The 26,109-nt window shown below is 52.5% G+C and overlaps 1 protein-coding gene and 1 long non-coding RNA gene across 12 annotated transcripts in view; one reads left to right on the forward strand and one right to left on the reverse strand.

The window, feature by feature from the left end:
• Window positions 1–11,905, reverse strand: part of LOC143842434 (uncharacterized) — a 111,173-nt gene extending 99,268 nt beyond the window's left edge. For 3 of the 10 annotated variants that reach the window (XR_013233121.1, XR_013233120.1, XR_013233114.1), the window contains exon 1: window positions 10,165–10,977. This is a non-coding gene — a long non-coding RNA (uncharacterized LOC143842434). Of the gene's footprint in view, window positions 1–489; window positions 723–10,164; window positions 10,984–11,574 lie in introns of those variants that run through there. The other 7 variants (XR_013233115.1, XR_013233119.1, XR_013233112.1 and 4 more) reach the window with 6 other exon arrangements.
• A 264-nt stretch (window positions 11,906–12,169) lies between these two features.
• On the forward strand, window positions 12,170–23,413 carry NR2F1 (nuclear receptor subfamily 2 group F member 1). 2 transcript variants are annotated; one of them, XM_077347596.1, is made up of 3 exons: window positions 12,170–14,555; window positions 16,904–17,431; window positions 22,467–23,413. In XM_077347596.1, exons 1-3 carry the CDS (start codon window positions 14,129–14,131, stop codon window positions 22,745–22,747), a joined length of 1,236 nt encoding a protein of 411 aa, XP_077203711.1. In that variant the 5' UTR covers window positions 12,170–14,128; the 3' UTR covers window positions 22,748–23,413. The 2 variants fall into 2 exon arrangements, with proteins under 2 accessions (XP_077203711.1, XP_077203712.1); XM_077347597.1 differs by lacking the exon at window positions 12,170–14,555 and adding an exon at window positions 14,992–16,281.
• Window positions 23,414–26,109: the final 2,696 nt, after the last annotated feature.

Here is a 26,109-nt window from a genome sequence, read left to right on the forward strand (position 1 = left end):
ACTCCACTGACCCTTGTTGCCTCCGGAGCCTCCTCGACCACCACCACCACCACCACCACCCTATCTCAGTCGGGACACCCAAGTAGATCCGAGCCAAGAGTTCCTTGGCAGAGGCTCTGAAACACAACACGCTGGGTGCACCTCACATAAGAAATCTGTAACACGTCTGGCATGGCTCTCTGGGCATCGGCTGCCCAGAGTAATTGCCCTGTTGGGGGTCTGTGAGTCCCGGCAACTCTCAGGGTCTACGTCGCAGTCTAGAACCCATCAATCTATAAGCCACTTACTCCAAAGGACTCTCATTTCCCAAACTGCTCCAAGTTACAGATCCAGAGAAAATACATTGCGTTCTCACGGAATTTACTCCCAGATAAACAAGGCTTTTGCCTGATCCTTTGCAGGCTTATTTGGGAAGTGTCTTTTAGTGAAGACAGTTTCCAAGTAAAGGTGCAGAAGATTTTCACCTAAAGAAATCGTATGGACTTTTACCTGGGGTTGCACCCGGCTTCTTTTAGCTGGATGGACTTGCCCGGCACTCGGAAAACCCTTGCCTTGCCTTAAGCAAAATGAATCCCGCGGAGTTCGAAAGCACATTTACTCGAGAGAAAGTACCAATCAGGGAACATCTGCAAATATCTGTGCCTCTCTGGATTAAGCGGGTGCATTTCAGGAGAGAATGGCTCTCTTGCCCCTGGAGAGGAAATGTTGTTTCTGTGCTCCCTTTTTAGTTAAGGGATCTGGGAGATTAACATTCCAGAGCTGTCACTGAAGCACCTGTGTTCTACCTCCCTTTTTAAAATAATAAGCATTAATTGCTGTCCCCGCATAGAGAAAACTGGAAGGGAAAGGTTAGCATCCCGCCGGGTGTAAACCACTTCCACGTGATTCAAAGGAAAACGAAATGGCCGAAGAGTCTGTTTTGATTATTCCCTTGATCTATGGCCAGTGCACCATTTAGTCTCCGCGTTTGATAATAACCGAATATTAAAAGATGACAATTTTGGCATCTCAACTCGGAACTTAGGCGCGTCCCATAGATTTCAAAGGGTTTAGCTGCGCGCCCGGAGCCTGTTCACTGGGATTCATCGCCTTGCAAGGGCATTTACTTCCAGGGAAGCCTTGAGGATCAGGCTCAGGGAGTAATTAAATGGGGGGAGAGAAGTATGGAGGAAGAATTTAATAAGGTCCAGGGGCAAAAGAATGAGTTACATTTGTTGCATCTTTCGCTTTGGTTAGACAAGATAAGCGAGACAAGACGACCAACGAAGGCACCGCCTCGCACAGTTATTTCTGCCCTTTGCTCCCCAGGTTGTGTGTCCCGAAACAGGTATGTTACATGCATGTGTGTTTAAGGATAGCTGTGTATACCTTTGGAGGTCAGCCTATCTGCACAGGCAGGGGTGCAACAGTCAAAGAAATGCGCAGGAGAAATACTCTTCCAAGGGGGTTGGAGAGCGCGCGGTCGACACGCACACCCCGGGCAAGTGAAAAGGCAGCCCCACCCCACTTGTTGGGGAGGAAGTCCAGTTGGTCTCCATGGAACCATCTGCCACCTCAGCCCGAGAGAGCAGGAAATTATCTGAAGGTTTTAGGGATGGGTGGGGTGAGCTTACCCCCACCCATAATATAGAAGCACCGCGACTGCAGGAGGGGTGGAGTGTTTGGAGCCCTTCGCTTTGCTTCAAGCCCGTGGCAGGGGAGGGATTCTGGTGACAGGTCACAAGCTCGAGATTTGGGCAGCCTCCGGGAGACCAAGAGACCCCGGTTATATTCAATGCACAGAGCAGTTCGTGGCTGACGGGCGAGCGGCAGGCAGTGCAAAGTCCCCAGGGTCCCTGAAATGGGGCACTCTGCCCGCAGTTTGAAAACCTGCCTGGCCTTCAGGCTCTTTTGGGGCAAGGGCGCTGCTCCGCCTCTGCGTTTGCAAAGGATGGCCGAAAAGCTGGTCTGCAGCTCCTGGCCAAGGATGACCACAAAAACTTCTAGAACTGATTTCTGCCAGCCGCCCCCCCCCCCAACCCTTTTCATTATTTCCAGTTGAGGGTACTTGTTTGAGCACCAGAGATGCCTCCCACCACTTGCAGGAGAGACGAGATCCAGATAGGCTTGTGTTTCCTGCAAAGCTGAAGCCACTTTGGACGGCTCTTCTGAGCCAAGAGATGCCATCTCTCACCCGGTGTGTGTGTGTGTTTCTTTAAGGTACATTAAAGGATCATTGCCGTCTCCCTGTGAAGTCATTACGCCTTTATCCCCACCAATTAACCACACCTCACAGGGCTGCTATTAACAGCTACACCAAGCTTAAAAGTGAGGGATCCCATTTCAGAGAGATGTCGTGATCTCGCTCAGGAAATCCCAGCAGGCAGCCCAAAAAAGAAAAAGAAGAAGGAAAAAGGCAGTTCCCTGCTCACGGCCTTAACGTGACTTCCCAAAACCAGATACGGAAAGCACTAAACATACCCGGAGGGGGGCGTTGGGGGGGATGAGAGTGGAAAGTTTAAGAAAGGTAGGGAAAGAGGGGGAGAGAGGTATGTTTGGTTGCAACCTCATGGCTGCTTGATAAATGAATCCTCGATGCTCAGGCTGGGGAAGATGTCTCCCACTGCCCCCATCCGCAGTTGACGTGGTAGGCAGGAGCAGTGCTGCTTAAAAGGGGAAAGTGGCGTCCCAAGGCAGGGGATGCCTGTGGGCCCCTTAAGTTGGCTCTGCCCTCCCCCCCAAAAAAGCATTTGCATTTACCGTCCCTCCTTGGAATGAGGGGGGTGAAGATCTAGGATCACAATCTCAGCCCAGGAACACAGGATGAGACTGGGAAACGGGGAGAGCTGAGAGAGAAGGACATCCCCCCCCACACACTTGTCCCTGACCAAGCCCATCCAGCAAGGAGTGTGAAGCAGCCCAAGGACTTTTAAGGGAAAGGGCAGGGGCATAGGAGGGACCCAGAAGAGAGGGTCGCGGGGCTCATGGATAGCAAGAGCCCCTTTCCCTTCCCTTCCCATCCCCAGGGCTTCCAGTCAAACAACGGCACACAACGGTCTGTTTTTCCACTAGCTTGTTTGTCACCTTCCAACCGGGAGGCATCCCTGCCACAAAGCCCGCTCTGCCTATGGGCTTGGGAGACCAACTGCCCCAGCTCCCGACTGCCTCAACTTTTTGCAGGAGCATACCCTGACCTGGTCTCCACCTTAGTGGGTGCAAAAGCCAATCCAGTTAACCCCATTTTTCTCTCCCAAAAGGAAGTGGATTTAATTGTCAGTATTCCAAGCGCAACCATTTGACCAGCCAAAAGGAACTTCAGCTTTTTTGGCAGGGAAAGAAATGGGGGAGGGTAGAAAAGGGGGAAGAGAGCGGCGCCTCCTTCTGAGCCCCCCCCCCCCAAAAGACCTCTGGCATCTGAACCCTGCTTTCCCCACTACAAGAAGCCAAAGGCCACTGTTAGGATGCGGATTTTGCACTCCATCTCCCTACCAGGGCATTACATCTATTTCAACCCAGGATTCTAGTTTGTGCATTGTGGATCGGGCCACATGTTTAGTTAGGCTTCGGGGGATCAATTTCCTTCAGGAGTTGTTGCCGTGGGGGCAACAGATAATGGGGCACTACCTCCAGGAGCCTCCCCCCTAAAAAAACCAAAAACAAAATCATAACGTGAAAAAGAGTTTGCCCGGCTCCCAAGCCCCTTGGACTTTTTTCAAGTACTAATAGATTTATGGTCTCCTCTCTCTCTCTCTCTTTTTCTCCCCAACGCCCATCCACAGTAATTAGCACATATGTTCTAAATAGATGATAGTTTTGTGAGCAATAAAGCAATTACCCATCGGTGAAGCTGACAGTTCCTCCAACTAAACTCCAACCAGCAGCTAATTGGGAAAGTCATTTTAGCTCCATTGTCTGCAATTAGTCTTGCTAAACTACTACAACCCAAACTAGCCGGCCTGAGGTTTAGGTTTATTTCTTCGTGGCCATTTGCACTGAGCAAATGGTCACCGGATCTGGCTGAAACTTCTCGAGGGAGAGCTCCGGTCAGGTTTTCCGCGTCCCTAGGGCTGCCTCTGGTTCCATTCCGCCTCTGGCTTGGGGCGGTGATTTCCCTGTTCTCCACCCTGGGCTTGCTTTCGCTTCTAGCAAAACTGAAGGGTTCAGAAGCTCCCAGACATTTGTCCCTTGGGCTGCCGCCGTTTGTTAAAACAAGCCTTACCCGGCCAGGCGGGAAGCGCGGTCACTGTCGCCCAATGGAGGCGGTTGCGAGGCTGCCTTGGCAGGGCTTCTTTCGCGCGCTCCCTCCCTCCTTCCTCCACTTTGACTCTGCATTGGGGAGTAACTTCGGGGGACTTTGGCGCAGGGTGCTAAAACTAAATCAATCCTATGTCCTGCTCATGACTCTGGGGATCATTTCCTGGAGGTGCCAAAAGCCTGATTGGAATCCCAGTCCCTCCATGGCATGGGGGGGGGGGTCTCATGGGGGGGGTAGGGAATGAGGAGAGAAGAGGCGATCCGACCCTTTTCCTGCGGATGGGGACAGAGGCTGGGAAGGGGGCTTGGGCCGGCGGAGTGGAAGCAATGCGTTAAAGACTGGTTTGACGCCCCAGCGGAGCTTTATAATGTCAGCGGTCCGGGCTCCTTCTAGTTCATTTAATCCATGACGCCCGACCTTTGGGGCTTCCCCAACTCCAAAATCGAGTTCTGTGGATGGAGAGGGGGATGGAAGGAGGGGAAAGGCCTGCTAGGTTCAGGCTAAGGCGGTGAGGAAGGTGGGGCAGGTGGCAGCTTCAGTGAAACCCTTCTACGGGTGGTGGAGGTGGGACTGGGTGGCCCTGTCTGGCCAGACATTTCGAGCTCCCCGGGACCCAGAAGGGCAAGGTGGCTATTCCTGGCCAGGGGGTAGGTGCGGCTGGGCTGCCGGGCTCGAGGAATTGTAAGTCGGGGTTGTGGCTCCCCGACACATGTGGCTGGGGCTCTTGGACGACAATGCAGTGAGGGGGGACCACATGCAGCAGTGTGGGCCTGCCAGTCAGACGGGTCCCATCCTTTTCCCTGCCAGATTGGAGCCTGGCCTGCAGAAAGCAGGGACACTACCAGAATCATTGCGCAAAGGGGGTGGGGGTTAAGATCTTCATAGATTTGCACCCTCCATTTATTCCAGACGTGGTGTGGGGGAGAGGTTTGCACAAAATGAATAAAGCCAAAGCCAGAGGGCTGGACACGGGCAGGGCAAGCCAGACAGCGGCGTTACTGCGGCTGTGAATGGCAGAGGAAGAGGTGAAGAGATCTGTGCCTCTCCGTCTCTCTCCGCCACCGGCCGGCCATTCTGCTGGCGGAGCCTGCCCTAGGCTCGCAGCATTCCTCTGCTCCCCGACGCCTGGCTGGAGGCCTGGGAGCAAGAAGAATGCAATCCCGTCCCCTCCTTCCAGAGTCAAGGCATTTTCGTGGCTTGCCCACTTTCTTTCTATGAAGAGCGATTAGATGGCGCCTATTCAAAGCTGCTGATCCAGAGAGAAAAGAGGAGTAGATAAAAGGCGATTTCAAGTGACCTCTTCGTCCCTTTCACACCAACCTGAGCCATCAGAATAGCGGAGGATCGGTTGGGACAAAAAGCCCTCCCTCCTTTTCCCTTTCAGCTTCAGAAGCTTCTATGCCAGGGGCTCACAATAAAAGGGATCCCCCCTTGGCCAGGCTCACATTTGGGGGGCTTGTAGGAGCTGCCCTGCCCCCCCCCTGCACATTACTGTGGCTCTCACAGCCCCCCCCCCCAATGCTCCCCTACTCCAGCTCCAGTGTCCCTTGATTCTCTCTGGTCTGCTTGAGTGCCTCATTTCACTGGCTTTTTTTTTTTTTAACAACCCTAAAAACCTAGGTTTCCCCTCCCTGCCTGACAACTCAGGCCTGTAATGAACATATCTCAGCCCTGACAGTTTTAAGTGAAAAGCCAGGCTTATTATCAAGCCTCAGCTATGCTCAAGAGGACCCCAGGCTAGCAGGGCAACACTCATCCTACAGCCCCCCCCCTCCTCTTTAACACCTTCTTTTGGTTCTTAGTTTTAGCGTGGAGAAAGAGACCCAGCTCAGCCCCACATCCGATGGGCTGATCCCCAACGGGGACGCTGCAATTCTTACGGGGAATGATCCTGCCGCGCAAGGGTCCCTCCTTGCAGGGAAACGGTTCTACACACAGGGCTTTGTGAACTTTGGTCAGCTGGCTCGGGCCTGCCTTGCTGTGGCATTGAGAGAGGAGCCTAAGCCACCGAGCAGGCCCTCTGAGGAACCCAAGCCATCCGCCTGCCCTCTGAGAAGCCTGCAGGAAAAGTCTTGAGTCCGCCCCCCACACACATTTCTTTCCTGGCTTTCACCATTGTTTCTCTTCGCTCCTCACATGCAGCCCCCCTCAGCATTACTAATGTCAAGAGCAGATATCTGACTGTGAGAATTCACCCTTTTGCAGAGGGAGAAAGAAACCCAACTAAGCTGGAAAATTGCCAGTTGTGTGTTCCCAAGCCTGCCCTGGGCCTGATCCTTCCAACCAGGAAACATATGCATTCGGGAAGCTGCCCTTTACAGCCCCTCTGCAAACTGGGAGTTGGCCGCATTGCAGTGGGATCAGGCTGCTTGGCCTAGGGAAGGCCAATGGCTGCACAGCCTTTAAACCACACACACTCGGAAGGCAGGCCAAGCATGCTTGGCTGGCTCTTCACGCAGGATGGCCTCATTTGGGTTTCCCAGTCAAAGGGCTGGTTGCTAGCCAGGAAAGTAAGTGGGGACACCCCCTCTGCTAGAACACTGAAAAAGGGAGCCTTTTTGAAGGTTAGAACTTCTGGTGGGCTGTCTCCCTTTAATAAAGAGGCTGCTTTGGTGTTGTCTTTCTAAGCTCTCTTCAGGGCTGATCGACACCATATTGACACAGAAGTAAACCTGGGTGCTTTCCAGCAGGAATCGCATCCCTGTAAGGATGCTTCAGATTGCAGTTTGTTAAAACCGTAGACTAAGCAGGGATAGCTTTCAAATGTGCCCTATTGGGATGCTGGATCTGAGCAGCCAAAGGACCTTTTGTGCACACAGAGCTGGTCGTTTTCAAAGACCCAGTCTTTTACTCCCCCATGGGAATCCATGTGGGTGGGTTTCCCCCCCCCCCAAGTTCCCACACTTGACTCCCAGAAGCACATGCAAGAAGGCTCTTGGCCATCGGGGACTGGCTTTCAGCACAGGCCATGGTGAACCTTAGCTTCTCAGGAGTCTTGGGAGTGTGGCCTCTTGGCCTGTCAGTAAACAAGTGGTCCCTTCACAAGGAAGTGAAATGGCCTGGTTTCCAGTGGATCCTTGCAAAAGAATGCCTGAATCTACTGGCCGTGACCTTGCAAGGGAAAGGCCATCTGAGAATAGCACAGAGCTCTGGCACTTTAATCCATGGAACTAGGTTAATGCAGAAAGCGACTGTGGGGGGGGGGGGGGAGAAAATCAGAGAGAAGCTGCAGTCCTCAAGTGGGGCAAGCGTCTGACCCGGCACTGCTCCCACTGAACAGGGCCTACTTCCGCTGCTGGTGGAGGCGGCCTGGAGCAGATTAAGCCTCACTGCCAAGGGCTAGCTTGTATGCAGGCTTGGCCGGGCTAGACAAGCCGATGGCTTCGCCAGCTGGAGATCGGAGCAGGGGCCAGCCAGGACACAATGCAAGTCGCTGGGAGAAGGGGCTCAGGGAGGGGGGAGGCAGACAGAACAATGAATATTTTCCAAAGACTGGAAATAGCACTGGGGGGGGGAGCATACATTCATTACACACACACACACTTACTCGCTCACTGACCCATCTGATGGATTGTGCATCCAAATTCTAAAAGGCAACGCTTGTCAGGAGTTTGCAGAGTGAGTGAGCCGTGCTGATTTGTGGGGCAAATGGCCCAGCACATTGTGTGTGTGTGTGTGTGTGTGTGTGTAAGCGTGTAAGCGCGAGAACAGAATTCAAAGCACGCCTTCCGTATGGCTTGTTGGGTCTGTTTTAAGTTGATCTGTGTAGAACGGGAATGGCATATGTGTGCTTTAAAAAGCACTTCCCAAATGTCATGTCGGAACGAAATGCAGCTGGATCTCTTACCAGAATCGGGAGTAAACTGCTCAAAGTTGCTACCAGAAAGGCACATTTGCCCAACTGCTGCGGCCACTCTGGAGAGAGCGAGGTTATTTGTCCACCAATATCTTTCCATGTAAGGATACGCCAACACGTAACTGTAACTGAGCACAAGTATGTGGACTGGATGCCTACTCTACATGACATACCTTTGGAAAGTGCCCCTGGCAACAGTGCTCGCAGGTGTCAGAGGCTTCCACCACCACCACACAGGCTCAAGCACACTTTATTAAATTATCTCTGCTCTGCCCCAGAAACAATTGAGGCAGATCCAAAACGTTCCTTTTGTATTTCTCCCACCCTCAGAGCGTGCCAGAAGGCACCGATTCTCTCCTAAACCCACCAAGAAGCTGTAAGTCCCTCTGGCCTTCAACTGAATGTGCTTCCTTCCAAGTAAATGTGTTCTTTTTCCTTGTGGGCTGACTCTCAGCCTTACTCCATCTGTTTTTTTTTTTAATATCGGGTTACAAAACCTTGCCCGGAATGCCAGGGGAGTGCTAACAAGTTCTAGTCTCTCAAAAAACCAGGACGGGCAGCCACAAAACCTTTACACTGGGCCTTTGGCAGAGCATCAGAGCCTCGCATGCTTTATTTCCACCCGCTGCCCGCCGGTAATTCATGCCTCTGGAAATCACCCGGGATTGCCTCATTCCGAGCAGCCCTGTCCTCTGCGAAGGCGCGCATCATTTGGTGCTTGCCCATCCCAGCGCAAGGACGGATCCTCGGGTCCGGTCCGTGCCACAGAAGCCAAGTGCAGGGCAGGGCAGGGCAGGGATGCCAGTGGGGAGAGGGAAAGTCAGGGCTCGCTGCTGCTCTGCTCGGCTTCTCAGCCAGAAGCTGTCAAACAAAAGGCTGCCCCGTGGCACTGGAGCCCCGGATCTCTAGACTGAGCTTCCGGAGAAGACGAGGCGGTCTCCTGCTCAAGGTTTCCTGTGCTGCTGCCGCTTTCGCCTTCCAAGACACAGGCCTGGCTCCCTAAAGGATGGGCATTCCTTGGGAGCCTGTCAAAATGGCAGCCCCCACCCACCCAAGTTGCCTAAAAAGAGACATGGAAAGGGTGCTGTTTTATGCTCCTGCTGCACAGGGGTTAAATAGTAATTTGCAAATAAAAAATATCCCACCTCAAAAAAAAATATTGGAAACCCAGCCTCTGACAAACAGAACACAATTGGGACCGAGGGTAGATTTTGTTCCGCTTTAATTTATAGCAGACCTTTTTTTTTTTTCTTATTGCAAACTCATCTCTTCCTCTCTGCCCCCCTTCCTCTGAACTTCCTTACTGTTGTGCCTTTAATCTGTTGACACTGCCCACCCCACCGCCAGTTAAACAGGCTGCAATCGATCTTTTCATTAGGTGATCAAATAACAAACGAAGCAGGTGAAAGAGCCCAGTCTTGGCACGCAGCCGTGATTCTGGAGACGCACTGCCATCCCTCGGTCCGCAGGAGAGGGCGGGCAAGCCGAGGCTTCCAAACCAGAGCAGCTCCACAAGCGGGGACTCTGCGGACTGGTCGAAGGTCACCGAGACACAGCAAGGATCATGACTGTGGGACAGAGCCCTGCTCAGGTTTCGCTTTCCCCTCTGAAGACGCAGAGTGCCTCCTGAGTAAAGCCAGGAGACTGCAAGGAACCGTGACCTCCAAATGAAGAGGGTTTTTAAAAAAGCGCTGGGGGGGCACTAACACTGTTATACTTTCGCCATCTCTGCCAGTCTACTCACTCTCCTCCCCCGCCAACTTAGAAGCCCCCATCATCACGGAATTCCCCCCCCCCCCGCAATCTGCTTCAGAGGAAATCTGGTTGGGAAATTTCAACGGGCCGGAGCTGGATTCCTTGCAAAGTATCCAGAAATGCAATCATGATACTACAACAGGGGGTGAGGGGATTTTTAAAAAGTTATCCTGGCAAGTTTCTGCTTTTGGCGGAAATCCATCAAAGGAAGTTACATGGGGAAGGGGGGGGAGATCCCATTTCCAACCAACTCGACCTCCTGCCCAGATTTTCCATCCCCCGTCAGAATCCCGAACTAGAGAAAGCCAAAACTACTTGCCTTGTCCGGCCGAGGGCTGCCCGTTGACCGTGGACAGAATCTGGCGACCGAAGAAACCTTGTCAAGGAGCCGTCCGCGCTGCCTCCCTCTGTACCTTCTCTTAGCCTCGCTCTCTCTCCCTCCCTCCCTCCCTCCCTCTCTCCCTCCCTCCCTCTCTCTTGCTTTGCCTCTCTTTCTTTCCTCCGGTATCTTCACAGTCCAGGGAGTAAAATCTTAGATAATACCGGCATGGAGCTGGCCTGTGTGAAAGAGAGTGTGTGTGGTTTAATCGTATTCGTTTCACCTTTTCAGTGTCCACCACAAGACAGGACCCAGAGTTGAAGGAGAGAGAGAGAGAGGCAGGCGAGGGCAGCTTGCTTTTGCATAGTCAATAACATCCCTTTTTATCAGCACAATCTACAATAGGGACAGCTTGGCAGGGGAAAGTGATGGTGGGTGTGGGGGGGCACCCTCTTCATTACCGCACCACCAGATCTCAAATTGTATATTTTGATCCAGGATTCCCCTTTCCCAACTGACTTCGGAGATTTCAGAAGCCAGGCAGGAAAAGCGCACCACTTTGCTCCCCCTCCGATATGGAACACTTTTGAAACTCTTCCCTTAAACCTAAGCACCCTTCTCACTCACAGCCGATAGAAAAACTTGGAGACAAGTTGGAAGGACGGGGAAGAGGTAGGGAGCACAGACCGGAGAGTCCCCGAGTAAGCGAATACCCCTGGAGTTAATGGGAAATAGTTCATTCGGAACGGGTTGCCCTCCCGCACAGGCAGTTTCAGGGGGCAGGAAAACAATGAGGGAATGATTAGTCCCTCCACTAGCGGCACAAGCTTCATAGTGCCCCCTCCCCCTCCCCACTAGGAAATGAAGAGGGTGTTTCGTTTCACCTCTCTCTTCCTGTCCGCCAGATGGCAGCATGATCTAGCGATTCCATTGAGATGAGCGAAGGCAGCTCTCTGCCTCCCCCACCTTTCTGTTCCCAGGATACACTCTTCCAAACTCACATTCTCTCTCTCTCTCTCTCTCTCTCTCTCTCATGAACTTTCCTTTGCAAGCATTGATCCTCCTGGATATCTAAAATGATAGGTTATTTTTGTTATATATTAATCATTACCAACTCTGTTTAAAACATTATTGGAAAACGAAGGAGCCTGGTGGGAACAAGAGGACGTTAGGTATCTTTTTTTTTAAATATGTTAGAAATGGAGGGGGGGTCTTTCCAAGTGAAGGGAGGTGTTGATTTCAGGCTGGGTGAAATCCACTCAGTGCTAGTGAAGATAATGAAACATAAAAAATAAAACCACCAAGGGGTTAACATAAGGAAAGGGAGCAGGCGAGATGGGAGAGGAGAGGAGAGAGGGGGACGTGTTGAACCGAAACATATGGAACCACAAATGTATTCTAAATACTTACGTTCCTTATGGAATCTCCTTAGCCATCTACTTCCAGTCATTAAACAATGGAATCCAATCCAAGTGTTGTAATTCCTAATCAGGGTCTTTTTGAATGAAAATAAAATCCCAGAGAGACACAGAGAAATCTAATTTGAAAAAAAAAACTTTTCAGAATGAACCAAAATAATTTCCTTTTAATTCCCCTTTTAATTCCCCTTATCGCAAGGCATCTCTTTCTTGCGCCCCCCCTTCTTTCTTTTAACGTGCGTGTGTGTCTGTGTGTGTGACCATAGACGACCCATACTAATCAGGTCTCAAAGTAAATAGCAGAGCAGGGCGATCTCAATGTAAATTGCGCCTGTCAGAAGAACCCCCTTCCCTCCCTCCCTCCCTCCCTCCCGCGCTCTCTCTCTCTCTCTCTCTCTCTCTCTCTCTCTCTTGCTCTTTCCCTCCCCCTCCCTTCCTCCCCCTCCTTCCTTCCCATCTCAGTCAGTAGGTAGCAAAGAATAGGCGGAGGGGGGGAGGAGACTTCAGCCAATGGAAGGAAGGAGGCTTGGCTAACCTTAGCCGCCCATTTTCTCTCCCCCCAATTCAGGGCTCTGACCAGTCAGTCGCCTTTGATTATCAGTTGCCAGCAGCCCCTCTCTTGGCTCCTTGACATGAGCTCCATATAAGGCAGCGATCTCCATAGAAACGTGTCAGTTTCAATAGTAGTGTCAAAGTTCACTATATACAGACATTCGCGCAGATCCCCCTTTCGGAAACATTGCTCTGCTAGTCTTCCCGTTTAAACGCATTCATTTTTTGCTTCTCTCTCTCCCTCTCCCTCTCTCTCTTCCTCTCTCTCTCTCTCTCTCTCTCTCTCCTTTCTTGCATATTCTATTAGTTGAAGGTTTTTTTTCTTCCACTTCTTCTTTCCTCCTCTCTTTTTCCACCTTTCTTTTCCCTGTGTCTTTTGCTTCCTTCTTCCATGAGGCTAGAGAAAGGAGAAACTTAAAAAGAAAAAGAAAAACCGCAAAGAAAAGGAAAAGAGCAAAGGGGAAAAAAAAGAGGGACTGCTTTTAAGATCTTCACATCGTCCATTTTTAAACACTTTTTTTATTTTAGGGGAGGGTTTTTTGCTCGTGGCTGCTGAAGATTTTTTTCCTCCAATTTTTTTTCTTAAAAAAAAAATAAGAGCAGTTTTCTTGGGCGATCTCTAGTGATTATTGTCACCAGCTCCACAGAAGAAAGAAGGCAAGAAGCAAGCGAGGAAGGCGCCGGGAGAAGCGGGTTTATTTATTCGACCTACTTTGGATCTCTCTCGCCTGCTCCCTTCTCCCTCCCCTCCGCGGCGGGTGACATTCGCCTCTTTTTCGTCTGCTTCGGCTTCATCGCCTCCTTCTCCATGGTGGCGCCAGGCTTAGGCGCTTGGCTGCGGATCCATCTCCCGGGCAAAGTCGCCCCCGTCCGAGGGGCTCGCCGATCGCCTTTGTATCTCTCCCCGCGCAATTGAGGCAGCCGGGCGGGTGAGAGCAAGTGAGCAGCACCGCGGCGGCAGCAGAGGCGCCAGCAGCACCACCAGCTCCGGCTCCGGCTCCAGCAGCAGCGCAGCATCCCCGGCGAAGGAAGCGGCGGCGGCAGCAGCAAGGGCGGCAGAGCAGCACCGCGGCAGCCGGAACCCCCAGCGCCTCCCCTCGCCCGGCGCACCCTCCCGGCCGGAGCCCCGAAGCGCCTGCCCTGCATGGCCGCCTCCGCCGCCCTGCCTCCGACCTGGCTGCCGGACACCCGCATACCCTGAGCGCCTCGCCCGCTTCCCCGCCTGCCTCGTTCCCCTCCTGGTCGGGCCCGGCGGCCAGCGACCCTCCGAGCAGCGGCAGTGGCGGCCACGGAGGCGGCTGCAGCCCCGGTTCCGGTCCCAGCCCCAGCAGCGGTCCCAGCCCGGCTCCCCCCTCCCTCCCTCCCTCCCTCCCTCCCTCCCGCGCTCGCTCGCTTGCTGCCTTGGCGGCGCGGGCTTGCGTTCTGCCGGGCGGGCGGGTGGCGGGCGGGCGGACGGACGGACGGGCTGGGGCGAGCGTCCTGCAAGCGCCCGGCTGCCTCTTCCCGCTCCCCCGCCGGGATTTCCGTCAGCCCCCCTCCTTCCTCCCTCCCTCCCCTGGATGCCTCTGCCTGCCGCCTCCTTCACCCTGCCGGGCTTCGCAACTTGAGGGGGGACGCGGTGCGGCGGCAGGCTGAGCACCGGCCCAGCGGACAGCGCAGGCCAGGGGGCGTCTAGGTAGCCCTCTGGGATCCTGCGGCCCCCGACCCGGAGCCCGACAGCGAGCAGGAGGAGGAGGAGGAGGAAGGAGGGCAGGCGGGGGCAGGGCAGCCAAAGGGAAGCCGCCAACCCTTCGCGAGCCGAGCAGAGCGGCGGCGGCAGCCGAGCAGAGAGGCGGGAGGAGCCCGGTCCTTCTCCTGCCCCCCCAGAAACCAGGCGGCCGCCCGTCTCCCCCACCCCCACCCCTCCCCACTCCCCTCCTCTCCCGGCCTCTTCCCCAGCAGCAGCCCCCCACCCCACCCCCACCCGCTCTTTTTTTTCCTCCGTGGGCCGAGATATGGCAATGGTAGTTAGCAGCTGGCGAGATGCGCAGGAGGACGTGGCCGGGGGCGGCCCCGCCGGAGCAGCTCAGCCGGGCCGGGACCCGCAGCAAGGGGCCTCGGCAGCTCCCCACACGCCGCAGACGCCGAGCCAGCCGGGGGCCCCGTCCACGCCCGGCGACAAGGGGCAGCAGCAGCAGCAGGGCGGCGGGCAGCAGCAGCAGCAGCACATCGAGTGTGTGGTGTGTGGCGACAAGTCCAGCGGGAAGCACTACGGGCAGTTCACCTGCGAGGGCTGCAAAAGTTTCTTCAAGCGGAGCGTCCGCCGGAACTTAACGTACACTTGCCGGGCCAACCGGAACTGTCCCATCGACCAGCACCACCGCAACCAGTGCCAGTACTGTCGCCTCAAGAAGTGCCTCAAAGTGGGCATGAGGCGGGAAGGTGAATATTTCTTCCCTATTCTACTCCAGCCTGGCGGGGGTCTCTCCCCCTCAGCAGATCGCCAGGGGGGAGGGAGGGAGGGAGGGGACAGGAGAGAACTGCTGGCGCCCCCCTCTCCTCCAAGCTCCCCCTGCATCGCAGGCTGCCCTCGTTAATGTCCGTTGTATTGTTGTTTGTCTGAGCTTTACTCAGGAAAGCCTCGAGTATGCAGAGAAGGTCCCGGGCTGAACCACAGCTCCTTCTCTATTGTTGGATCAGAGCAGGGGAAGGGAAGCCAGATCTCTGAGCTCAGGTCATGTTTCTCTTTGGGTTCTGGGCCTTCCCCCCCCCCTCCCAGAGTGAAAGGAAGGGGAAGGAATCCTCAGTTGGATCCCTTTAGATCCACCTGAAACCTGAAGGGGTGGGGGAAGTAATCATAATAATGCTGGTGAGGAGGGGATTTTTTTTGGGGGGGAGGGTAAAATGCTGCTGCTCCTTGTGCCGCCGCTTTCATGCCCCCTCCTGGTCTGCTCGGCTGCCTCTTGCAAGATCCGGCCTTGTTTTCACTGCCTCGTGCTTCCCAAGGAAAGTTTGTGCTTTCCCAGTCTTGTCATTTTTGTCCCTCTTCGCATGCTGCTCATTTGATCCCTTTGGCCGTCAGACTCTGCCGTCTCTTTCAGTGCTGCACCCCAAATGCTATCCAGGGCACCGTTTCTGACACCAGCACACACACACCCCTTTTAAACAAAAATCATAACACTTTGCGGAGCTCTGGAAAGCGAGTGCTCAGCACTGGAGAACAAAATGAACCAGTCTCACAATTCCCCCCAAAAGGGGAGTGTGTCCGTGTGTGTGTGTGTGTGTTTTACCTAGTTATTTGTGGCACACACATACATTTCAAGGTTAATGGCCTGGTGTCTGTGCCTTTATTTTATTTTGCCCCTCCACGTTTAGCAATGTGATGGTTAAAGCTGGACTTTCTAACTCCCTTTAATGATGTCTTCAAATTCCAATGTGGCAAATTGTCCCTTTGACAGTAGATGGCTTTTGGGATAGTATTTTGTCTCTCTCCGGTCTACCACAAGCAAGCAAGGGATTTCTTGAAAACTGGCCACTGAGGACTTCATATGTAGCTTAGGGGGTTGTTGATAGGAGAGGGGGTGGGGGGATATACATATACAGACAGAAGAAAAGGGAGAAGGGAGAGAATGGGATTTGCATTGAATGGAAACCCAAAGGTGCCAGGTCTGGAAGTCTAATTTTGAGCTGGGGGTGAGTTTCTGACAGGTCCATGGGAACATTACAGTTTTGCTGTAAAAAGAAGGATTTAGTCCAGAGAAGACTGCAGAAAATATCCCCTTCCCCACTGCCACCACAAAATGGAAAATATTAATTTTCTGAGCTTTGCAGTGTGGTGGAATCCTCGCCTCAAGTTACCTTTGTTTACATGGCAGGAGGCTGAAGTGCCGGCCTTGATTAAGTACCCCCCACTCACTCCACTCACACACACACACTTGCGCGCATACACACACACACACACACACACACACAGAGTCCTACACGCAAACTTTGCTCAGCTTCAAGAACTCCGAGCCTGCTTGCCTTTGGGGCATTGGGACAGTTCCTGCGCCCTTTTTGGAAGCCGAGGCCAGCTCGCGCCTTCACGGGGCTGCCTTTGTCCAGCTCCACCAGCCAAGGCGAGAACTTAATCCTAGCCCTCCCACTTTGACCCTCATGTTTGGATTCAGTAAGTTCCCACCTTATTCTGTTTCTCTCTTTAAATAATAACAAGAAGCACGATAAAGCTCCTTCCCTCGACCTTTGGACAGGGAAAGCTTTCTCGGAGTATAGCTTTCATTTTAAACTGACCGAAGCTGAGCCGGGGAAGCCCTATGGAAGAGTGGGGTCCCCCCCCAAGCCCTTTTGTGAGGTGGAAGCTGGCTTTGCTGGGTGGCCTTTTGGGACTTCCAATGCCTGCTTGGCTGAGAGGCTCCAAAGGCTGCGGGGGTCTCTGGGAAACCACTGTGAGAGCACTAGTGTTATGGCAGGGGTGCTTTCTGCATATTATTTATTATTATTAATTTATTAATTTTTATGATTATTATTAATAATGATAAAGATGATGAGGATGAGGATGCAGCCTTGCCGGGGAGTAGCGAGGTCTCCATTTGCACAACAATGGCAATCCGGGGGCTTGCATTGTGCGCATCTCCCACCTTCCTGCCGGGATTTGTGTGTGTGTGTGCCTGTGTGTTGCGGCGGGAAGGCAGCTTTGCATTGCGTACGGCTGGCAGGGCTGGGGCTGGTTCGCCAAGGCTGCTGGATGCACATTTCCTCTCCTGTTCCCTCTCTCTCCCTCTTTCCGTCAGCGGTTCAGCGAGGAAGGATGCCTCCGAGCCAACCGAACCCGGGCCAGTATGCGCTGACCAACGGCGACCCACTGAATGGGCACTGCTACCTGTCGGGCTACATATCGCTGCTGCTGCGGGCCGAGCCCTACCCGACGTCGCGCTATGGCAGCCAGTGCATGCAGCCCAACAACATCATGGGCATTGAGAACATCTGCGAGCTGGCGGCGCGGCTGCTCTTCAGCGCCGTCGAGTGGGCCCGCAACATTCCCTTCTTCCCAGACCTGCAGATCACCGACCAGGTGGCCCTGCTGCGCCTCACCTGGAGTGAGCTCTTCGTCCTCAACGCCGCCCAGTGCTCCATGCCCCTGCACGTGGCCCCGCTCCTGGCTGCCGCCGGCCTACATGCCTCGCCCATGTCCGCGGACCGAGTGGTGGCCTTCATGGACCACATCCGCATCTTCCAGGAACAGGTGGAGAAGCTCAAGGCCCTGCACGTGGACTCGGCCGAATACAGCTGCCTCAAAGCCATCGTCCTCTTCACGTCAGGTCAGTGCATGGCTCCAGGCAGGGGAGGCCGCAGCCCGGGCACAGGCAGCAGGAGGGGGAGGCAGCCCCGTAGGAGCAGCGGCCTGGCCAGGCCCAGGGAGCCTCTCCACAGGTGCCACTGGGGCGTTGGGGAAGAGACCCCATTTCTCCCCTCCTGCCACCCCAAGCAATGTAGATCCACAAGGAGCCCCTCCATTCCAGGGATAGGCTCCCCCCCATGCCTCGGCTCTGGCCCTCACGGTGCCTGAAAGTTTCCTGTAGGCCTCCGGTGAAACTGACAAACAGAAGGTGGTTTGGTGGTCTGCTGTATTCTGGCCAAACAGGGTGCCAGGGGCTGGGGTGGGTGTCTGGGGGGGGGGGAGGTTTTTCTGAAACCTGGCATCTCTCACCCACCTTTCCTTTTTGAGGGGAGTTCCTAAGAAAGAAACGGGAGGAGGGGCAGGCAGGCTAGTGTTTTCATGGCCTTGCAAAAAGGGCTCCCCGCCAGAGCTGGTTCCATTAAGAAAGACACAAGTGCAAAGAAATCATAAATAACACTGCTTTACTGCAGCCTGATTTCCCCCTTATCGGAAACCATTCATATTTGCAGTTGCTGCAGTTAGTGAGGCTCATAAAAATGGATTCCAGCTCTACTGAGAGAGACAGACAGAGAGACAGAGAGAGAGAGCATTCCCCCGCCAGCCAAGACTCACAGTCTTGCTCAGGGTTAGGAGGTCCAGCCTGCAAGATCCCCTTCCTTTTCTTCCTATGATGCAAAACCACGCAGATATCACCATGCAAGGAAACCGATTGCCTGCAAAAATATCAAATCAGGGGTCGGCAGGGGCAAGGCGCATGTTAGCAATTTTGCTGATGATAGATGGTTCAAATTAACTTTGCAGGAGAGTGCATTAGCGTTGCCTTTGAAGTGCTCCGGTTGGAGCCCGTAAGACTACAGGATGTCTTTTATCCCCATAACCTGCCCGATGAAAATATATAGAAACATCAAAGCGCCCGGAAATAGCAACCCAGATAAAAATTTGCGGGGTGACAGTTTGGTGGTGTGTATGAGTGTTGGATCTGCCACCTTTTAAAAACTTTCTGGAAATATCTTTTACCCCTCTGGGACCAGTTCAAACTGCCCTTTAAAAGTGTCCCGAAACGGGTGTTAAATTTGCCTGCTGCAAAGATGGCCTAGCGTGCCGCGGGCCTGGCCCGGTGCGGGGCTCCATCCCAAAAGCGTGTCGCCTTCCTCGCAGGAGCGAGAGTGTTTACATTGTGTTGCATTTGCATGCGATATTGTAATGTAGCAAATGTAGTATTAATATCGATTTGAACATCAGCTAATGTTATTTAGGCCGGGAGGGGATCTCATTGGTATGCGCGGTGCTCCCAGACGGTGGACTGTGACTGCCCCCCCTCGTTCCTCAGGCTGCAAATGCAGGCCCGCCTTGAGGGTGGCGGAAGGCTGGCCGCTTTCTTTGCAGAGGATCAAGTGCGGATCTTGAAACAAATGGGGAGATTTACTGAACAGTCGCCTCGACACCGGGGTGCATTTTCATCTCCAGCAGCTTTGCCTGACGGGAAGCCCGTTTCTCAAACCTGACAAAAAGTGGCATTTTTTGTTTCAGGATGATTTAACTGGAGAGTCCTTCTGTGGCCTGCGACGTTGTTTGCTAACTGGGGGGGGGGGGGGGATCTAAACTTGCCAGTGGGTGAGTGAAACAAGCCAGGCTGGTTTGGGAAATGTGGCTTCTAGGTATTCGCAGTAAATAAAGAGGATGGCCGGATTCCTTGGCTTGGCACACTCCCCTCAATACACACACACACTTACCCGTCTATCAGAGAGGGGGGAGGATGGTTTTTTTCTGCTCTGTCAAATTCTGGCTCAGGCCATAGCTGGATGACTTTATAAGGCTGTTATCTCTATCTCTGTTCCTATCTACATGTCCGCGCCGCCTGCTTTTTAATATCTTTCCGTTTTCACCAAGACAGTGCAATTAACTGGAGAGAGGGAAAAATAAGAATCGTGTTGTTTTCCAAGGCTGGGATGCGGGACATTAAGATATAAGACTACAACTCTCCCACAACAGAGATCTGTTTCTGTTCTCCTCCCCCCCTCCCCTTTTCTACCCATTTCTGCTTGGGCCTCATCTTCCTTTGATTGCTCGCCAGAGGATAATTTCAGGCAGGGTTTTCGCCAAGTCATCCAACTTTTAAGCAAACTTTGATGGATGGAAAAGACATTTTTAGTCACCTTGTCCCAAGGGTTTTAATTGGACCAACCCGTCCTAAGTGCCAGAAGAGGCTTACTTCCAAGCCAGCATTTTCCCAGAGGAGGGAAACCAGCGTTTCTGGCGTGGGTTTGCTGGTTTGGACGTTGCCACCACCACGGCACCCACCAAAGTTTGGAGTCTGTCCCACCAGGAGCTTGAAAGCTATAAACCTGCTTTGTTTTTCAGGGGTTTGTTTCACACAAACATGCAAGCTTCATTAAAGAATGCTCCTTCAGAATCCCCCCCCCTCCAGTTTTGATATACAAAGACTCCCATGGAGGGATGGGTAGATCAGATCAGTTCAATAAATCTATCTTCTGTGCCATAAGAACTTTGATTTCAGGTTATATGCGAGCTGATTATGTCTATATTTTCTGAACACTAAACTCTTCTGGATGCGTTACATGAAATACATTCCCTGTAGTACAAAGGCTCAGGTTGGCTTGTAAGGAACAGTAATGATTATTTATTTACATCATTTCTTTGCCATAGACTGGAGGAAGAAATATGGAGAAATAATGACTGCAGGAAGAAATATGGCCATCTTAAAAAGTGGGCCACGCGCAGTTTCCACCTCCCCGTCTTTCTCTTGGTCCACCCACCACCACCAGCCCTCTTCGCCCTTTGTGAGACGTAACTCACAGAAGGTGCATGACTTATGCAGGGCTTTCTGTCTTTGCTCTATTTCATCTCAACTCAATCAGCTAATCGATCAGATAGCATAGATTGTTTAATTAATTTTCAGATCCTGTTGTTACTGCAGAGGTTGAAAGCAAACCCCACCCCACCCTCCATTTCTTGGCACTGACTGGGAAAGAAGTCTTTTTGGACTGAGGCCTGTTTAATGCAAGGGGCGCGTGCTTGGGGTGGGGGTTTCAACCAGAAGGACTAAGAGGCGTTTAACAGAGGCGGCGTTTGTTCAGAGGAGTGTTTGGGAATGCAAAAAGAAAGAGGTGTCGATGTCTGCTCTCCAGGTTCCCAGGGCGCTCTGAGCCAGAGGGGGGTGGTAGATGCCCGGATACACGTTTTACTGTCCTGGGCACTGGGACCAGAAAGGGCTCCAGAGAAACATGCTTAATCGGCCCCATTTCAGATTACCTTGTTTGGCAAGTTATGTGGAATCAAAAGTGAGCCAGAGGCTGGCTGGGGCTGGGGAAGGTACTCTTTGACAATCACAGTCGAAAAAGGCCGGTGACTCTCTACTAGTGACCGCTCCCCCTGCGAGGGGATGTGTTGCACCCTGCTTCTCTTCTCCCCCCCCCCCTTTAGAGATATTACAAACGATCACTGCATTTAAGGCAAGAGTAGAGATTAGCACAACAGTCCATGCGAGTAATTGTACATCCTTGCGCTCCTTAGACTGTCGCTGGGGTTACGGGGTCTTTTCCTTAGAACCTCTGAATTATAGCTTGGTTTATTTCTATTTTCGCTGGAGGCCAGAGGCTTGGAGATGAAGGCGCTGGGCAATCTTTGTGACACCAGGCTTGTAAGCAGACAGGACCCCATCCGCAATAAACTACAATGCTATAAAAATGCACTTGCCCCTGAATCTCTTCTTCTTGGGGAGGGGGCTTCTTTGAATACTCTGTAGTGCCTTTTGCAGGGTCATCGTTTTCCATTCGCAAGGCTCTTCTGTCCTTTTGGGGGGCATTGCCCTGCGATTAATTTAGATTGAGCAAAGGCTGCCTTTGATCTGTGCTCAGCCGCCCTTCTCCCCGACTGTGCTGCCTTGTGATCCTGGTGTTTTGAAAAATTTATTATTAATATAAGAAAACTGGGTTTGCATTTGAAGGAGGGAGGCGACAGAGACTCTACGTTTCTCAACATTTTTCACCGCCTAGGTGTGGGGCTTTCACTCCCTTCCAAATTCTGTCTATTTTTATTGGGGGCGAGGAAGGGAAGACTAGTCTTTCCTGGAAAGAAAGAAAGAAAGAAAGAAAGAAAGAAAGAAAGAAAGAAAGAAAGAAAGAAAGAAAGAAAGAAAGAAAGAAAGAAAGAAAGAAAGAAAGAAAGAAAGAAAGAAAGAAAGAAAGAAAGAAAGCAAATGTATGGGGAGGGGGGTCCTCTTGCTGGCTTGCTGACCAAGAGGAACACGCAAGGCATCTGTGTACTGAGGGGGGGACAGTTCACCACCCCCGGGCCGGCTGTTGGCCCCTGTTTCTAGCCAATTGTCATCCGGGCTCATGCGCGGCAGCCGGCGCAGCTTTGTGCGTGCGAGCGAGGCAGTGAGAGCAGCTGCAGATGCCTGCTTAACACAGGCTTGGGTTGGGGGGGGGGGTAGGAATCATCTTCCTCACACAGATTATACAGCTTACAGCGATGTGGCCGATTGGCAAAGAGTCGATCTCCCCGATCCCGAGACAAAGCAGGCTTCCCCTCCCTCCTCTTCCTTGGCCCCTTCAGGGCCGGCGGCTCTCCAGGCCTGCCGCTTGTGCCCTTGCTCGCCTGGGCCTGTTGATGCCGCCTGTCCATGGCTTCCTCTCGCTGCTGATCTGAGCTGGGGGCGGTGGAGAGGCGGCGGAGCAGAGGCGGCAGAGTCCTGCCTGCCAGGCTCGGTGGGGGAAGCCAATGGCCATGGGCTAACCATGAGCTGGTGGTCCCGTCGTGGGGTCGGGGGCCAGGTTGGCAGCTGGGTGTCTTGGCAAGGGGAAGGAGGAAAGCCCACCACGCGCAGCGGCAGGAGAGGCAGCACGGAGGGCCCTATGGGCAGGCTGTGTGCCGTTCGACCCCCACCCCGGCTAACTGTGTTCCCCCTCTTGTTTCCCGCCCGGGTGGGGCAGATGCCTGTGGCCTGTCGGACGCGGCGCACATTGAGAGCCTGCAGGAGAAGTCGCAGTGTGCCCTGGAGGAATACGTGCGGAGCCAGTACCCCAACCAGCCCAGCCGCTTTGGCAAGCTACTTCTCCGGCTGCCTTCGCTGCGCACCGTCTCCTCGTCGGTCATCGAACAGCTCTTCTTCGTCCGCTTGGTAGGTAAAACCCCCATCGAGACGCTCATTCGAGACATGCTGCTCTCCGGCAGCAGCTTCAACTGGCCTTACATGTCCATCCAGTGCTCCTAGAGCTCCTCACGGCCTCCCCACTGAGAGAGAGAGAGAGAGAGAGAAAGAGAAAGAGAGACCCAGACCCAGAAGAACTCCCACGCCAGAGGGGAGGCCGGCCCGCACTGCCTCGGCTGTGGGGGTCCCGAGGCAAACAGTGACAGTCCGAGAGCTCAGACACTGGGAGAGCAAGGTGCTTAGAGACACACAGCCGGGCCGGTGGCGGAAAACAAAATAAGATAAAACATTAAAAGGACATGCCGTGTTTGTGGAACTAATAAGACCCAGATGGGAGAATTTTTTAAAAAGGAAAATAAAGGACTGAAGGGATTTTCATATAAACCCCGAAAGGAGTCTAGAATGGATCTTCCTGGATTTATGACGGACTGAGATGGATTTCGTCTGTACAGCAAACAAACAAACACACACCGCTTAAACAAAATGAAACAAAAGCAAAAACGGAAGGCGAATTGACTGGTGTAGAAAAGGAAGGGGGGGCCACAGGCAAACGCTTACCACGAACGTTGTTCTTGATTTTGTAAAATATTAGTCTTTATTTTCACTTTTTTTGTAAAATTTAAAGCATCGTATGCGCATAAAGGAGGAAAAAAACACAAGAAACAAATAAGGATTAGGAGGGGTGGGAAATAACATTTTCCAAATAATTATTAAAAAACAAACAAGGAATTGTTCTGTGTGTATGTATCTATATCTGTTTTGTATTTTTTTCTGGTTCCAAACCAGGTTTCCTGTGATTCTATACTAATAATTTTTGATATAACCCTTTGCTTCTTATATTGAGTGCGATATATGTTGTCGAAGCTGTTCTTCAAGAATTAAAATTGAAGTGAGAATTTAAACAAAAATAAAAGAATTTAGCAAAAAAAAAGAAAAGAGAGAGAAAGAGAAGAGAAACCCCAACAGCAACTCCAAACCCCCCCCCCCACACCAGCTCCTGAGTCTTGTTCCTTGAAGCAGACCTGCGATTTTGGATTTCTGGGCAGGGTGGGGGGAGGGTACTTGTTTCTCCCCAGAAAGGGGCTGGAATTTCTCCTGGACTTTCATGGGAGGAAGTGTGTTTTACTATGAATAAATAAATTGGAAAGGTTCCTGTTCAAGGGGCACACATCTCGCAGTCTTCCACCAGCTGACTGGTTTTCTGACAGTGAAAGAATAGAAAAGTTAGAAGAATCACTTTGGCTACTTGACCATTGCAGATCCCGCTGTGTCTAATATGGGATACAAAGTGGAGAGAAGGTTGCAGAACCTTACAATGTTGCTTGTTTTCTTCTTTTTGAGATCAGAACTAAAGACCTTCTCCTCCCCCCCTCCCCCCCCCCCCCCCGATCATTTACAAAACTAAGACTCTTCTGTTGTGTGGGATCAGGCATGGACGATTTATTCCTGGTGTACATCTTGATTTAACCACTGGTTCTAAATGGGTTCGTGGCTTCTTGTTTATGTGGTGTGTGTTAGTGGGAGTTGCTGGATGATTTTTCCCCCCTCCATACCTACAAAGAATGAACTGCCCCCACCCCCACCCCAGAGATCTGTATTAAAATCTGTGGGGAGGGGGAGAGACATGTGTCTGGTCGTGTGTACAGGCTCAAGGACGCGCATGTGCCTCTGTTCCTGTGGGCACTTGGATGCCTCTCCCTGAATCCTAATTCACTGTCTCTTTTAAAAGACCACCGGACAGCCCACCCCATCCCTTTAGCAAACGTACCAATCTTTCTCCAAGTGGAGCTGCTTTTGAAGGCAAAGGCTTCCCCTGGTGCTTGGAGCTGGTCGCTGCTGATCTCTGTAACAGCTTTCAGGGCATTAATGTTTTATAGGATCTGAGGCAGCATGGTAAGAACACACACTGCCAAGGGAGCTCTTTCTTAACGTATTAATAAAGCTGAGTCTTTAAAAATAACATTTGTGAGTCCCCCCTCCCAATCCCAGCCCTCTGAACATATCCAGGATGAGGCAAGATTTTCAATTGGAGGAGTGACTGGCAATGTTTTTTTTTCCTTTTAATTTGCTGTCTACACTCTCCAGGATTGGGGGGGGGGATTTTGCATTAACAAGATCCTTCAGTGCAACCCGCCTGGGGTTTTTTAATATTCTAGACGCAGTAGATCCAAGAGAGAGAGAAAGAAAGAGAGAGAGAGAGAGAGAGAGAGAGAGAGAGAGAGAGAGCATTTCTATAGGGTGGGCACTCATCTCTGCATAATCATCACTGCCAGCTAGCTGGAGTCTCTGGACCAGACAATTTCAGCAGGAAAGCTGGAGGAAGCTCCCTTTGGATGGAACTCCTGGTGAATCGCCAAGGCTGGGGGTTCCTCTAGTTCCCTGGGGGGTAGAAGAGTAGGAAAGCTCATCAGATCTCCGGGAGCTGAGAGGCATGGGCCATACAGCCCCTTGGAGAGCAAGTACTGAAAAAGCGAAAGAAAAAAAAGGGGGGTCAGAACTAAGTGTATTCATTGCCATGTTATCCTTCTCCTGCCCTCCGTTTTCCACTTGGTGGATAATAATAGAATTACTACTGCTTCCCATCCCAAAAATCCCATTTAAGTATTGATGGTCAGGAACGCAGATTTCCCTTATTTGCAGTGGCCCCCTCGGTCTTTACGAGCTGCACCCAGATCTCCAGCTCTTGGGGAGGGGATCCGACGGCTGCTTGCCGGGGGGCCTGGGTTCTTTTAACCAACCAAACCAAGCAAATCACCCACCCACATCGATGATGGCTTTAGAGATTGTTTCTGAAAGCCAAGACTTTCTCGGGTGTTAATATCTATAGGAGATGCTTTACAAATCCTTTGCCCTTCTCAGGAAATCGCCTGAGCCCCAGGTGGGACTCTCTCTTCCCATGGAGAACTTTGGTGCCCGGCGTTGCAGTCTTCCAGCCCAGTTTGCCTGCTCAGCCACCGCCTGGGCCCCCAAATGCCCTCCGGAGAGCGAGGCCCACGCAGAGGCGCCAGGTGCCCTACCACCCGCCTTCCCTCCACCCTCCACCCGGGCTGGCCTCCTTCTATTCTCCTTCCACGCCCCAATTAAAAGCCTCTTCTAGTCAATCCAATTTTCCGAGAGGAGCGCCAGGACTTGTTTGCCTGGAGATGACTGGTGCCAATTGCCGGACCGCTAATAAACAGGAGAACTGTAGGGTGGGATGGGAGGGGGGAGCTAATGAATAAACGGCCTTTGACGTGTGAAAATGCCTCTGTCTGTTAAGCCCTGGGCCGCATTCAGTCAAGCCAAGCCAGAGGTGCGATGCGCTGAAAGGATGAGACCCGGCCAAGGCAACGGGCCCTCCTGCCATAGTTGCTTAGGGGCAGGCTGGAGATCGGCCTCAAGTGATTCATCTTGTGGATAAGACCTCCTAAGCGCTTTGGGCAGAA

The sequence above is a fragment of the Paroedura picta genome, chromosome 7 (genome assembly GCF_049243985.1).
Source record: "Paroedura picta isolate Pp20150507F chromosome 7, Ppicta_v3.0, whole genome shotgun sequence".
Lineage (NCBI taxonomy): Eukaryota > Metazoa > Chordata > Lepidosauria > Squamata > Gekkonidae > Paroedura > Paroedura picta.

Bases quoted from the DNA above. Each gene is read 5' to 3' on its own strand.
- NR2F1 (XM_077347596.1), top strand. From the start codon at position 14,129: ATGGCAATGGTAGTTAGCAGCTGGCGAGATGCGCAGGAGGACGTGGCC. The intron at 14,556-16,903 runs GTGAATATTTCT...TCTTTCCGTCAG, and splicing joins AGTGGGCATGAGGCGGGAAG to CGGTTCAGCGAGGAAGGATG. The intron at 17,432-22,466 runs GTCAGTGCATGG...CGGGTGGGGCAG, and splicing joins CATCGTCCTCTTCACGTCAG to ATGCCTGTGGCCTGTCGGAC.